The sequence below is a fragment of the Artemia franciscana genome, chromosome 4 (assembly GCF_032884065.1).
Source record: "Artemia franciscana chromosome 4, ASM3288406v1, whole genome shotgun sequence".
Taxonomy (NCBI): Eukaryota; Metazoa; Arthropoda; class Branchiopoda; order Anostraca; family Artemiidae; genus Artemia; species Artemia franciscana.
This window is the reverse complement of record NC_088866.1, coordinates 19526342-19542995: the sequence shown is the minus strand read 5'-3', so window position 1 is coordinate 19542995 and position 16654 is coordinate 19526342. Positions and strand designations below refer to the sequence as shown.

The 16654-nt window shown below is 33.8% G+C and overlaps 1 protein-coding gene across 1 annotated transcript; it reads right to left on the bottom strand.

Annotated features, from left to right (window-relative positions):
• Positions 1-14828: 14828 nt before the first annotated feature.
• Positions 14829-16127, bottom strand: LOC136025719 (uncharacterized). Its single transcript, XM_065701702.1, has one exon. The coding sequence runs from the start codon at positions 16125-16127 to the stop codon at positions 14829-14831; it is 1299 nt and encodes a 432-aa protein (XP_065557774.1).
• Between the last annotated feature and the right edge of the window lie 527 nt (positions 16128-16654).

Genomic DNA, 16654 nt, shown 5'->3' with positions numbered 1-16654 from the left:
ACTTAAGAATTAACTTACGTAACAAACTTTCATAACCTATTATTTTTATTATGTTTACGAGGGGATTTGTACCCTCGTTAATACCTCGCTCTTTACGCTAAATCGTAAGTTTTGTCCCAATTCTTTAAGAATGACCCCTTAAAGAATAAATAGTTGAAATTACTAAAAATACTTTAGCATAAAGAGCAAGGTATTTATCTCCTCCTAAATACCTCGCTCTTTATGCTAAAGTATTTTTAGAACCCCTCATATGCGTAATAATCTCTGTTCATTTTATTTTTCAATGCTACTTCTTCCTTTCATTTGAAAAACGTTTTCATGTTTATTTTTCATTGTTTTCTTATAGTAATACTAGAGAATCCTGCACCCTTGTCATTGAATTTTTCTTCCCCATGACAGATTCCTCCAAGGAAAGATCCTCCAACATAGCCCCCTCTCCTCAGCCCCACCCCCAAACAAGATAAAATCCCCCTGAAAACGTCTGTACACTTCCCAATAACCATTACTATATGTAAATACTGGTCAAAGTTTGTAACTTGCAGCCCCTCCCCCAGTGATTGTGGGGGAGTAAGTCATCCCCGAAGACATAGTTATTATGGTTTTCGACTATGCTGAACAAAATGGCTATCTCAAAATTTTGATCCGTTGACTTTGGGAAGAAAATGAGCGTGGGAGGGGGCCTAGATGCCCTCCAATTTTTTTGGTCACTTAAATAGGGCACTAGAACTTTTCTTTTCCGTTAGAATGAGCCCTCTTGCGACATTCTAGGACCACTTGGTCGATACGATGACCCCTGGGGAAAAAAAGAAAAAAAAACAAACAAATAAACACGCACCTGTGATTTGTCTTATGGCAAAAAATACAAAATTCCACATTTTTGTAGATAGGAGCTTGAAACTACTACAGTATGGTTCTCTGATACGCTGAATCTGATGGTGTCATTTTCGTTAAGATCCTACGAGCTAACGTTAAGAGCTAACAAGGACATTTATTTTAGCCAAAAAGACTGTCTAACAGCAAAGTGACTTTTTCAGACATCTTGTAGTGCGAAACAACAATTCTAGCGAAAAAGGCCAAAATACTATTGGGTGAAAATCTTGAGATTTGATTCGAAAAACTATACGCATATTGAGCTTTGAGTTTTAGAGGCAGCAATACCGAGCGGTTGTGCATTTGTTTTTAAAAAGTCCAGGTATACCTACAGAACAAATGGCGAACGTAGGTATTTATTTTAGCAAGAAAGACTGTACCACAGCCAAGTGATGTTTTCAGACATTTTGTGTTGCAAAACAAAAATCTAACCGAGAAAACGCCAAAAACCTATTGTGTAATAATTTTGAGACAATCAATTGATTTGAAAAAACTATACGCATAATGATCTTTGAGTTTCAGATGAATTAATGCCATACGGTGGCACATCCGCTTCTAAAGGTGCAGATAGTTTTATATTACAAACGATTAACGTGGAAATTTAGTTTAGGCAAAAGGCTTTTTCTACAGAAAAGTGGTGTTTTTGGCCATTTTGTCTTGTAAACCGTAAATTCTAGCAAAAAAAGACAAAATGTTATTGCGTGAAAATTTTGAGATAGTCAATTGATTCAATAAACTATACGCATATTGAACCTTGAGTTTCAGAGGCAAAATGCCGTAAGGTGGTGCATTTGTTTTTAAATGGTACAGGTTGTTCTACAAATTAAACGACTAACATGGTGATTTATTTTAGCCAAAATTAATCTCCCACTGCAAAGTGTCGTTTTCAGGCATTTTGTGGTAAAAAACAAAAATTATAGCCAAAAGAGCTAAATAATTTTGTGTGGAAGTTCTAAATGACTATCAGAAGAGATAGTCAACCTATTCAAAAATTACACGCATATTGGGCCTCAGGTTTCAGAGGCAGTCATTCTCAACGTTGGTGCATTTGTCAAACAGTTCGAGGTAACGAATTGTAAGTTAGGAGCGATATGGCTCAATAGTAACCGCATCTATTAGAAAACAGAATTTTGAAACAAATAGATGCACCTAAAAAATTGTACATAAGCTGATTTTAAATAATCTGTTGACCCTGTTTAAATTCCTCACTAGGGACTCGTGTGAATGTGCTGCTAGGAACCTAGTAGAATTTCTTGTTGGGGTCCTGCGTCTTGAAAGTTCCCCATTAGCGGGACCTGAAGGTGTTTTCCTAGCCTTTCGTAGATCTTTAAGAAAAAACACTCGTTATTATGTAACAAATAATCTCTCTGAGGTAACATCCAACGAAATACTTATTTGGCTTATCCTGAAGGTTTTTCTCTACACCCTTAGGTTTTTACAGACTCTGATAGCCGTCTGAATTACGTATTTAACACCAACATATTTTAGAAAATTAGTGACATCTGTGTCTCAAGAAGTTTCTAAGAAAAAGGTGTCTGGACCGGGTTTCGAAGTAGGTACTGTGTTGTCGGACCTTAAAAGCCCACACTACTTAAAGATAAAGAATCTTTTTAAGTAAATATATTTAACATATTCACCATTTTCTTTTATTTAAAAAATTCATAAGTCGTATAATTAAATAGATTGAAAACTCAAGCCTTCTGAAAAATATGTGACGGTCGGATTAGTACTTATTTAAATTTTCTATATTTTAGGTCTTATCACTGTCTTCTTCTTATTGTCTATATTGTACTCTAGATTGCTCAAACAATTTGATAGATAACAGAGCACACAAAGATCAACTAATATGTATTTTTTGTGCTGTGGCATGGGTTTGCTGTTGTTTAGTTAATAGCATTGAATCTTGTTTTGTCTGGTAAGTCTTATAGCCTTATCTATCTAATTCACTTATACCCTCAACATACCCTGAAAACTTCAGTTTAGTAGGTAAAATTTTGTTTTTAAATTTTGTAAAATTTTGCGTGCCAGCAATATATATATATATATATATATATATATATATATATATATATATATATATATATATATATATATATATATATATATATATATATATATATATATATATATATATATATATATATATATATATATATATATATATATATAATGAAAAAGAGATCACCATTGTGACAGCACAAACACGTAAGAAAAAAAACAGAAGGAGAAAAGGAAGACCGAAGAGGAAAGGAAGGATATCTTCCTGAAAAGGAAGAGATATATATATATATATATATATATATATATATATATATATATATATATATATATATATATATATATATATATATATATATATATATATATATATATATATATATATATATATGTATATATTTATCTTTGTAACTTAGCGTGTTTATTACCTTAGCAGCTGTTAAAGGTATTTAATTTCAAAAATGGATGTTACACTCGATTAATAAAGAAGACGTGCATCCCGTTTATTTAGAATCTGCAATAGGCAGGAACACCGAATGGTGTTTTGTAGAAAGGATCGTTGAAGGGAAGTTCTGATTAATCAAAACACACTAATTAGAAATTAAAAAAAAACTAAAACTATATAATTTAATTCCTAAGATAAAGACATGAAAATATAACAATCTTTTGCACTGGAAAACAAAAAAAATAATTTTAAAAAACTTTATGAGAAAGATCTTTTTCAAACAAAAGCAAAGAGCAATATTAAATTTAGAACCAGCAAAACTAGAAACCTATTATGATTCAAATTCAAATTAACCACAAAGTAGAATTCTAGAATAATTGATAATTCAAACGAACAGAGCAGCCCTAGTAAAGAGCGAGGCTGGTGCGACTTTTTTCGGACTAATGCGCTTCTTAAGGAAAGAATTGTTGTAGAAATTTTTAAGCAAATCATTCCATTGGAAATTGAAAGTTTTAGTCCCTTTATTAAGAAAAACAAGTGATTGGAGGGCAGCAACCCCCCTTTCAAGTCCCAAAAAGCAAATTTTTAAGAGAATTTTCCATTGAAAATTGAAAGTTCTAGTGTCATTTTTAAGAATAAAAGTGATTGGTCGGCAATCTGCCCCCATCCCCCCAAACAAATTAATATTTAAGATAATCCTTCTATTGGAAATTGAAATGTCTTGTGTCCTTTTTAGGAATAAGAAGTAACTGGAGGAAAATCAATCCCCTCTCCAGCCCCAACAGTTTCTCATACCAATCAAGTCAAAACTTTGAGATTGCCATTTAGTTCAATTTAATTGAAAGGTCCATTAATCATATTTTTGGGCATAGCAATCCCCCAAATATCCCAGGGCAAGAGGTTTAAGTCAGATTAGTTAACAATCATTAAAATATTAGGTTTTTATGGAAATAATGGTCTTACATACTTCTAAGAGCCCCATTTTATTAAAAATCAGGAGTTTTAGTTTTCTTGTAAAAAGTCAAAAGTGATTGGACGGAAACTTGCCACGCTACCCTAAGATTTTCCCCCAGATTGCGAGCAACGGAAATTTTGGAGTGGTTATTATATTTAAAAAAAATCCAAAGATTACATAACAAGGCTTTCAGAGTTGACACAACCCCAAGAGCCTGGAATCAAGGGTCACAAGCTATTCACTTGGGGCATGCAAGCCTATTATTGAACGGATGGGCGTATTAACTTGAGCAGAGGTTCTCTTAATTATAAATCTAAGGTTATAGTCTGTTTTATGAGTCAAAACTAATAGGCTATTGTTGTTGCCTTTTTAAGAGCCAAAAGTGAACGGCAGGTCATCAGCCCCCCATGCCCTTCATTAGCTCCCTAAAAATTTCAATTGAATATACATCCAATCCAAATTCCAAGAGAGCTATTTTGTTCAGCAATGTTGAAAGGTTCAGTAATTATATTTTTTGGGATACCTATCTCTCCCCCTACCAACCTCAGGGCATGGGCTTTAAGCCAGGTAGTTGGTCCATTTTTTAAATATGGTATATTCAGATGCAGCACAACAGCGCTGCTTAAGCAAAGATCTATGTGGGCACAGGGTATTATTTACTTACTAATTTATTTTCTTTTACCAAGTCACTTTATTAAGCCTAATCTGTCCCAAAAGATTCAGAAAGAGAATATTCGATTAGAAATTTAAGGTTCTACCCTTAAACGGCTGCCCTTCAAAGTCATTGAAGGGCAGCCAGTCTTCTACCACGCCCCAGCAGTGTAACTCCTTTACTTGCCAAGTAGGCTAGTGGCTTTAGTAATCAGATCTAACATGAAAAGTAGGGGAAAACTAATCTTCGTAGCTGAAGGAGTTTTTTTTTTGTATTAGACATATCTCTACCATATTGCCAAACAATATATCCCACCATATTCATGGTGCCAAACAATTCTGCAAGACACTTCAAGTAAATATTTATTGTTATCAATAAATTCGGATAATCGTGTCCGATAATCAAAAGAAGCAGTTTTTTTCATTTTTTGTGGCTTTTCTCAACTATAAAAATGGTCAGTTTGACCATTGTAATTAATTTTCAACTCTTACCTCTTTTTGTCAGTTTTTATGGTCAAAACATAAGAAACTATTTTACGACTGCTAGCAACGATATCTATTACTAGTTAAAGTTTCGAGGATTTGCCACTGGTTTAGTTAGTTTTGCAATTAATTTTTTAATATAACTGACAATAAAACAACACAGAAAGATACTACTCTGTCGATTGATATCGTCAATGATTCTATCAAGACATTGCTTCATAGTTCGTCAACCTCCAAGGTTCAATTTCCAATATCTGTTTCAGAATTAAAACTCTAAGCAAGAGTTTTGGCTCAGTACTCTTTTCTTAAAAAAGACATAAATTCCCAAGCTATAAACTCCAATTCCATAAATCCCATACACCTCAATGGTTGTTAATGGAGTTGACAAATTATGAATGTGCCGACTGGATTTGAGACAGGAATTTGCAAAAAAAAAACACTTTTTCTTTCAAACAGTGGTACACTTTTTCTATACAGTATTGATCTAATCCTTCTAAGTTACACCTCGTGTAAGATGGACCACAGGGACATTCCTTAACACAAAAAAGCATACCTGTAACAAAAAAAGAATAAATAACAACTGGGAGTAGAGTTTATTTATTTTTATTTTTGCTTTTTTCATGCGCAATAACAGCTAGCGTAATCAATTCTAAGTACAGTTTCTTAATGTCTAGATTTTTTCGAAGAATTTTGTTGATTTTAACAATTCGCTTCACCTCTTCTGATTATAAAACATCACAAACAGGTTCTTTCAACTGAAAGTAAAGAACACCATGAAAACTAAAAAAAGACGACAAATTGTTCCATAGATTAGGGGGGGGGGTGCCCACTCCAAAACACCTCATTCTTCAGACTAAAATATGCTAATAGTTCTAAAAAACTTTTTATTCTGAATAAGCAGCTCTTGTGCTTAAGGGGTTGTTCTTAAAGAATTGGAACAAAAAGTCAAAATGAAAGGGGCAACACCCTTATGCTCGAAATAATTTCTTTTTCTTTACAATTTTAATACTGATTCTTACTTTTAGTTGAAAAAATCATCTTCATTTTATATTTCTGATCGATTCTCAAGCAATTACGGGATCCAGCTCCTTCCCCTACCGGATATCCCTCCATGGAAAGTTCATCTCACATAAAATATCTCACGCCATAAAATTCTCCTTGGACAATGCCAGCATGTCTGAAAACTCCTAGAAAATTTCTTGGGGACAATTCTACCTGAAAAATTCTCCTTAGTATACTTTAATTTAAAAAAAATTCCAATTGGTTTTTAAAATCAAGCTGGAAATCTCTCCTTTCTTTGAACTTTTCCTTAGTAATTCCAACCCTTCTAATGGAAAGTTGCTTCCACGCAAAATTTTCTTATGTAGAATTTCTCTCATGAAAAATCCCTCAAGAAAAGCTTCTCCAACAAAGAATCCCTGCCAGAAAAAAATCGACCCACTACAAAATCTTCCCAAATATTCTAATGGAACTGGATATTTCTCCTGCAACATTTTCACTTGTATACTTGATAAGACAAAGAGAAAGAAAGTCTAGATAAGTATAATTTCATGTATAAATTGCGGCAAATACCCCTAGTGTTAACATTTAACCTGGATATCTCAGCCCTGGAAATTTTTCACCATGGGTAAATCTCCCCTTGGAATAACCCCCGAAAATCCGTAGGTTTTCCAGTTGTAAGCATTATATGTGAACAACGAGTAAATTACGTATCTAATGACCCTTTCCCCGGAGGTCACAGGGGAAGGTAATCCCCAAAATAATAGAACCTTTCAACTATGCTTAAACGAATGGTTTTCTTAAAAATTTGGAGCGGATGTCTTTTTTTGGAATAAAGGGGCATGGGAAGGGGACTAGTCACCCTCCAATCTTTTTTGTCAGCTAAAAAGGACAATAGAACTTTTCTAAGACTATTTGTTCTGCACACTCACCTCTGAAAAAAATGAAAACACAAATCCAGTTCCTCTCTCTAGATAAAAAAAATACAAATTTCCATATTTTGTAATGTAAAGTTAGAAGTACATTAGGATTCTCTGATATGATAAATTGGGTGGTATGATAATTTTCAATAAAATTACTAGACTTTCAAGGGGTGTCCCCCCTTTCTTAAAAATCAGGTAGGTACATTTTCAAAACAATTCAATAATTGACTTCTCTAGAAAATACAACGAGACAATCAATGATCAGCAAAAATCAAAGATATTTTACTTGCAACTATTTCATCAATTTCAAAAAGTTTTTATAAGTTTATAAAGTTTTTTCAAAAAGTTTTGTAAATCCAAAAATACCTTTCTAATACTCTTACGTTTTTAGGATTATGGAGAGCACTCTGGTGCTTCCATTGCCTGTCATTACGGCTGCGAAACTACTAGCCTATTTGAACAAGATATAGAAAGACAAAGAAACACATATGAAAGAGTCGTGTTCAGCTTTATGTTTGATAGTGGAGAGCACTCTCATATTTCCATTGCCTGTCCCCTCGCCTTTGAAACTGAAAAAGATATGGAATCTCATATTAAAGAGTCATGTCCAGCTTTGACTGTGAACTGTAGCTTTGAAATAACTGAGCGTGGATTCAGGGCAGAGTGGATGCTAACCCAATTGTAGTACTCACGCACATAAGCCTTTGTAAGATTAAATTGTTTTGAAGAATAAATTTTTGAATACTAATGGTCAAATATCCAAATTAAAAGGCTATCAAGATTTTGTAAGCATTTATTAGACTTTAGTAGGTGTACAACCAGGGGCAAAATTTGCTGGTAGGTAACATTTGCCCAAATAGGGCAGGTGGGCAACAGCCCCTCCCAAACCTAGGTAACCCCCCCCCCTCCCCGGCCAGCTGAAGCCTAGTTTTTTTAAGTTCTTGTCAAAACTAATAAAAGCTTACATAAATCAAACATCCACTGAGACAAGTTATTTTTCTTAACTATATATTTACCTTTATTGTACTAAAGTAAAGGTACTGAGGATTCGACAGTTTCTGTAAAAAAAACACTCCAGAAAACTTAATTTAAAGACTTTTGGTTTGAAAAGGGTTTCACTATGTAGGGAAACCGTCAAGGAATCTGATTGTTTGATGAGAAATTTGAAGTTTTATCTGAAAAGGGTATAAAACTCCAATTTTCCAAAATCAGAGCATTTTCGCCTACAAATTCAACACAACAAAAAAGTTACCTGATTGCAACGCAAGTTGGAGCCCGATTCCACATGCGTCATGGGGATTACCTATTGGTGAAACCCAGTATATTTGAGAATTATATTCTTGTTTCTTTGTTTTTCTTCGTTTAATGTATAAAAGTATAAAATAATACTCAAAAACTAGAAGTAATAAAACTAACAAAATTGTTTCAAGTATTTAGTATTTATAATAACAAAATTGGTTAATCATAAAGAGTTAGATTTAAGAACCTAGATTCATAAACCTTCTTTTCTCCAAGTGTTGCATATATGCCACAGGATTAGCATCTCCAAATGCTATCTGGAATGAGCCACTTCCAGCAAAGATTTATTCATTGTTGACAACGTAAATATCATCAACATTTAGCCATTTCAAAGTGTGATCTGCGATTCTAATCCATACGAAAAATTTTAGTTTGGACGGTCCTATGTAAGAAAAGTCCAGATACCTACCAACATCAATATGGGATCTTGCTTTTTTTGTCTCTAAAGAAAATGGCATAGAATTCATCAAACTTCGGCTCAACTTCCAACCCATCAGGTGGCGGAATTTTGGAGTGTGATCCAGCAGATAATTGTGACTTTCTATCGTTAACTATTGCCTCATTATGAACTTTGTTTCCTCTTTTTGATTTTGCAAGGCAAAAGTCAAGATTGGAAGGATATTGATAGAACTTCCTCCTTGCCATTCCAGAAATAGCTTCATATTTTTCATAGAATCATATAAAAATTAATATTTTTTGCTGGCTATAAAATAAACATACCATTTCTGTTGAGTTAAAAACAAATGTGACTTTCAAATTACTTTTGGTAATTTGAAAGAAACAATTTTTACCACTATTTTTATTTCTGATGACATTTCATTCGAAACTATAGAATATCGATTAGCCAAAAAAACTATTAGATTAATAGTTTACAATGTATGGAACAAAATGTACATTTTGATAAAACGATAATTTAAATTGACGACTCTATAAATAAATATTATAATATTTCATATGTTAAATAAATGGATTAAAAAATAGAAATATTGATGATTAACAAACAGCTCGTGGTAACGAACTATAGTAAGGAGCGACCCAACTCAATAGTAACCGAAACCCTAAGAAACTGAAGTTTAAAATCAGGAGCTACTTCAAAATAATCGTATTTTAATGCTAATTTTAAATATATAAGTTTCACCAAGTTTAATCTTACCTATCAAAAGTTACGAACTGGATAAAATTTGCCTTATTTCAGAGAATAGGGGAAAACACCCTCAAAAATTCATAGAATCTTAACGAAAAGCAAACTATCAGAAATCCCTACTGTTGAGCTTTCAAGCTCCTATATACAAAAATGTGGAATTTTGAATTTTTTGCCAGAGGACAGATCACGCACCTAAGCCTCCTCCCACGCTCATTTTTCCCCAAAGATTGTCATTCTATTCAGAAACGTCAAAAACCTAATAACTATGTCATTGGGGTTGACTTACTCCCCCACAGTCCCCGTGGGAGGGGCTACTAGTTACAAACTTTGACCAGTATTTACATATAGTAATGGTTTTTGGTAAGTGTATAGACATTTTCAGGGGTATTTTTCGGTTCGGGGGGGGGGGGTTGAAGGGAGGGGGTTGTTCAAACGAGCTTTCCATGGAGGAACGTGTCACAGGGGAAGAGAATTTTCCTGAAAGGGGCGCAGGATTTTCTAGCATTTAAAGAAAAAATGAAAATTTAGAACGAACAGAAATTATTACGCACCTCCTCCTCGCGAAAGCTGCATCTCGTCCTTATACCTCGCTTTTTGCGCTAAAGTAGTTTTAGTAATTTCAACTACTTATTCTACGCCTTTGCGATTCACAGGTTATTCTTAAGGAATTTGGACAAAATATAAGCTTTAATGTAAAGACTGAGGTATTGGCGAAGGGGTGGACCCCTCCCATATGTAGTAAACAAATACGAGTATAGAAGTTCGTTACGTAGGTTGATTCGTAAGTTTTTTATGTTTTTACTAATAAAAACGTCCGTAAAAATTAAAAGTTCTAGTTGCCTTGTTAAGTAACCAAAAAATTGGAGGGTAGCTAGGTCTCCTCTCCCGCTCCTTTTTTCTCAATATCGTCTGATCAAAAAATATGAGAAAACCATTTAGCCAAAAAAATTAAATTAATATGCAAATTTCGTTTTAATTATTCATATGCGGAGAGCCAAAATTAAAACATACATTAATTGAAAAAGGTTCATAAATTAAATAAAAAAAAAGTTTTTGTAACTGCAAGTAAGGAGTGACATTAAACTTAAAACGAAAAGAAATTACTCCGTATATGAAAGGGGTTGTCTCTTCCTCAGCACCTCGCTCATTACACTAAAGGTTTTTACTGTTTTAAAAACTAGATTTGAGAGAAAGAGTCAAACTTTAGCGTAAAGAGCAGGCCGTTGAGGAGGGGACAACCCCTTTCATATACGGAATAATTTCTTTTCGTTTTAAGTTTTAATGTCGCTCCTTACTTGTGTTTAAATTTTGTTTTTTATTTAATTTACTAAACAAGAAATTAGTGAAGCTAAAATGAACAAATGAACTAAAGCAGTATCCATTTTTTAAAACTAAGAGATCTACATTTCAAATAAATTTTTACTTCTATTAAATTGTTTATAATAATCTAAACTTGGATGTTTGCAACGATGGAAGATGTAATAGAATTTGAGCCTGTTTTAAGTGTTTTTTCACAATTACTTTTGATTTTAAAGCAGTAACAAGAAAGACAAGTTTTTAAATCATCGGATTCCTTAGTCAAATTTGTATAATTTCCTAGTAATTTTTTTTATAGGTTTTGCTTATATATCCCTGTAGATAATCTATATTAACAGGATGTTTTCTTTTGAATTAGAATCACCAACAATCAACTGATCATCAAACATTTTTAACTTATCACCTACACCCACACTTTTAAATATATTGCATGTTTTAACAGCAAATCTGACGTAAAATGAACTTTACTTTTAGGCTTACATTTATTCCAATACCCTTGCCCCCCCCCCCCCTTAATCGCTATCTATTATTTTATGAAGCTATCCATTAAATAGTATATGTTTTAAAGCCCTATTAGCTGTGCTGATATCATGTATTTTGTATTTATTACTTCGTTTTGTCCACTAGCTGAAAGCCACCTTCATTTTCTTATTTATAATGAGACATCTTCCAGCTTTTATTAAGTTGAATCTAATATTTTTTTTTAATTGCAAGTAAGGGGACAGCCCCCTCTTCTATCCCTTGCTCCTCAAGGTAAAGTTCTTAAGTAGTTTTAAAAACTATCTTTTTCTAATCAAATTAATCTTGTGTTTTAGAAGTCGTTCTTATGGAATTGTGAGAAAAATAGTGTAAAGAATGAGTTATTGAGGAGGGGTCTGCCCCCTAAGTATGTCGGATAATTTCTGTTAGTTTTAAGTTTTAATATTGCTCCATACTGTCAGCTGAAATAACTTACTTTTTGTATCAAATTTCTGATTGTTTTCAAAAAATGCCAAGAAAATGATTTTCTCAACCTGAAAAATCCCTCTTCCTCCAGGCAATTACTCAAAGTAAAGCTTCTGAGAGACAAACAGCTGGGAATATTCCCAAACAATTTCATTCTGCCTGAAAATTTTACCTTGGGGTTCCTTCGGGTTTTCTCGGTCGATTCCACCTGGAAAATTTTCCTTAAGATGCTTTTATCTAATTTCCAATTTCCAATTTAATTTCCAATCATTTTTCCGATCATTTTAGAGATCCCCCTCATGAAAAATGTTACAAAGAAATCCCCCAATTGTCAACCGCTGCACCCAAAGAAAGTTTTTCCACTGAAAATCCCCCCCAACTCCTAAGGAGAGAGTCTCCAGACAATTCCAACCTTTCTGAATATTTTCTCCTGAAAATATCCACATACTATATTTAATCGGCAGAGACAATTGTAAAATTTCTACGGGACAGCTCAGCCCCATAAACTTCCTTCCCCACAAAGAATTTGCACCGCTCAACATTTGGAAATCGCTCAACACACGCTTAAGGAATTTGTTTGATATCTAATGAAACATGAAACATATAAATTTAAATAATGAGTAAATTTTGCAGGTTATATCCCTTTCTAGGTATAATTATGAGATATTTCAATATGTTGAACAAATTGGCTAATTCAGAATTTTGATCGGACAACTTTGGGGAGGGAAGTGTAGGAGGGGGGTATAGCTGATGTCCCATCTTATCAGCCATTTGGTAAGGTCAGTAGAACTTTTGATTTCCATTCAAATGAGTTGTCTCTTCGTCTTCTAGGGTCACTGTTTTGACGCGATCACCTCTGTGTGATCAAATTATTCCATTTGAATACTTTGAAATATTAACCGTAAGGGAATTTTCTTTAATCCATTGAATACTTGGATTATTATCGTGATTTTCTTCTTTAAACATATACTCTGGGTTATTTGGAACTTCTTTTGTGTTTTTCTTATTTATAAACAAATTCGAAATGCCAATATTCCGTTCTTTTTTAACACTGTACCAGTTATATCTCGAATGAATTGTCGATTTTGATCAACACCCTTCTTATTGATTTATATTTGATTATCAAAATAACTTTACTGAATTTTTCACTTTATTATAATTTCCAGCACTTGAAATCTATTTTTACTTAAAAAATTTCAAGTCCAGTAACATCTTTAGTTCGTACCCTATTAGATTGAAGTTTTAAATCTGAAATAATTTTATTCTTTTCTTTGATTTCGTTTTCTAGTTTTACTTTAATTCAGGTTCATTGTTGTAGTGATATTGCTTTTTGTCTTTTTTTTTTCTTTTTACTTTTCGTGACCATTGAATATAAGCCTAGTGATCACACTTTGATATTTTATTACTCGGATGATAGTTGATGGTATTGATATTTTAAGTCTTTGGCAATAATTTTTAAATTATAGATTTCGGCAAATGTTAACAATTTAGCAATTGTAAAATGCGGCAATTGAGTTTTATCTTGACGAATTTAGATTTTCGTTGTAAACATTTTTTAATCACTTCTGCAATGTATACTATTTATTAGGACTGATTTTATTGATGAAAATTCCAATTCTAAGAAATATTCAAGCCCGAGGAATTTTATTGCTTGCTATTTTCTACTCTTGAGACTTTCTTGAGAAAGTAGATGTCTATTAGTGTTTATTAATATGTGTTAATAATTTAAGTTTGTTTAATAATTTAAATCTGTAATAGATGGAGATTTATTGTGTGCGATATAAAAAGATTACTGCAACCGAGTCTTTAATTCAGACAGTTTCAAAAAGAAATGAAGTGCCAATGATTAAAAGTGTTTGTGCATTTTGTGGTTGCAAGAAAAATTGTTTATTAAAAAAGGAAAGAGTGAGCAAAAACTGTGGACAAAAGGAAGTGGTATTTGTACTGGCAAGAGTAGCGTAGGAAACAAACTTTTAGAACTCTATTATTCAAAATTTTCAGGAATTGATGATTTACATTGAAAATTAAAAGAACATGGTTTCACTGTATCAAAAACTAAATCAAAGAAGTGTTGCAAAATCAGAATGGTTTTTCTTTACACCCTCCAGCTTATCTTACATTTATAAGGAAACACGTTTACATTCATAGTATCGATGAACAGTGGCAAGCAGATTTTATAGATATGCAGCAGTATAAAAGTGAAAATTAAAATTTTAGTTACATTCTTACAGTCACTGATTGTTACAGTAAATATGCTTGATGTATTCTTTTAAAGGATAAAACGGGTAGGAAAATTATTAGTGCTTTTACGGGTTTATATAAAAATAGAAAACCTAAAAATTTACAAACAGATAAAGGTAAAGAATTTGTTATGAAAATCACTCAAGTGTTTTTTAAGAGTTATAAAATTAATTGGTTCTCATCTGAAAGTGAATTAAAAGCTCGAATGGTTGAACAGTTTAATAGAACAATCAAGAAAAAATTATAGAATTAGTTTATGATAACATAACAAAACGTTGCATATATTACCCTCTTTTTTTAAATTTTTATAACAATTCTTATCATCGATCCATAGTGAAACGACTAGAAGCGAGTAAAACACAAAATGAAATCGAGGTCTAAACTAATTTATCTCTTGATGTTGAAGTTCAAAAAGCATCAATAAACAAATTTAATGAGAGAGAGAGAGAGGGAGAGAGAGAGATAGGTTTATTTAAAAACAACATCGTAGCAACAGCTAATTTGCGTTGCTTCACTATGCTAAATAACAAATTAACAAAAAAAAAAAAGAAGAAAATATCACTCGGCTTTGTTTAGCAAATCCGTAAAAAAAGGTACAAACGAGTTTGCGTGGCGGTTCGTGCGTGAAGCTACTGGAACCAGTTTATTTTGGTGACGCGTACGGTTGTTGAGCGGTGCAGTAGGTGGTAAGATGTCTCGATGCTGGGGTTTAGAGAGAAGAAACTTCCCAAACCTCAGGATAATCTGCTCGTATCTTTGGGCCAACGTGGGGAGGTCGAGTTTAACAAGCGCTTCACCATAAGATAGTTGTCGATCGTCAATAATAATGAACACGGCTCGCTTTTGCACCGACTCAAGTTCTTGGATGAGGTATACAGTACGCAGTGCTGCAGGCCCCCATAGTGGGCTTGTATATTCCAGAACTGTACGGATATATGTAAGATAAGCTAGCAATAGGCACTGGACATCACAGCCAAATCTACGCATTGTACTCAAAGACTGCAGACATGCATTTGTGTTTTCAACAACATTTTCAACGTGTAAGCCGAAAGAACAATCACTTGAAAAAGTAACTCCCAAAATCTTTATTGAGTCGACAATCGGAAACGGAATATACGGTTTGCTGAATGTGCGCTTCAACGGATTAAAGCGTAAGACCTTTGACTTATTCGAGTTAATGATCAATTTAGAGACATTGCACTCGGCAATAAACGCATCGAAGAAATCGTCACTGAACTCTTTCTTAACAATCTCGTTTTCAACTAAGTATTTCAATAGAAAAGAGATATCGTCTATAAACATGTAATGATCCTCATATTCGACTAGTAGGTAGTTGATCACGGCTATAAATACAATGGCAGCCAACTTTGTGCCCTGCGGAGCTCCACTTGTTATACCTGTCCAATCGGAGTCAGAATCCCCCTCAAACAGGGCATAAACACGCTGTTTCCTATTAGATAAGAAATCCATAATCACGGATAACACGTGCTTTTTCGCACCCATTATCTTCAAATTTTGGCCTACAATCAGGTGGTTAAGGAAATCAAAAGCTTTTTGGAAGTCTATTGCACCTAGATCCAGGAACCGATTACCTTTATCCAGCCAAGTAAGTATACAATCATACATAGGCACTAGATAAATTGTAGTACTGCACTCCTGGAGTCCACCATACTGGTACTTATCGATAGAAGAACTGATTTGGTCGAGCAATCGACAGAGTACAAATGCCTCCGTAACTTTAGCTAGGCAGGGGGTTATCGAGATAGGACGCAATTCATCACATGCTTTAGGGGGGCTTGACTTCGGAATAACCCGGATATATGCCTTTTTCCAAATATCTGGGAAAGTACCAATCATGAAACACAGGTTAATAACACGGATAATGGCTTGGCAATGAAGGGGGCGTATTCACAAACAAGTTCTACAGGAAGCTCCGAAGGATAGGACGCACTGTTGGGCTTAATTTTCATTAATTCTTTGAAGATGTCTTCTTCAGTGACTTCAATAACTACCTCTTCTGAGCAGTCGTACAAGAGATCGGCTTTTTGGGACTCGGTTGGTGGAGGGTTGGTTGTGCAGATTTCAGTGAAGAAGGAGTTCACATCTGTCGCAGAGAGAAGTTTGCCACTATCGTCCAATATTCTCACACTAGAGGTAGTGGATTTTCCCGACATCTTTCAAACAGACTGATGCCATTTATTTGGATTACTGACGCGAATAGGTGACACTGATAAACGGCCATATTGAAGTTTGGCCTTCCGTATTACAGTGACGGTGTAATTTCGTAGTTTCTTTGCGTTTACTACATCACCGATAGAATATAGGCGGCATCTCTCACGGATGAGTTTCTTTATGGCAGGGGTAATCCATGGCTTGTCAAACTC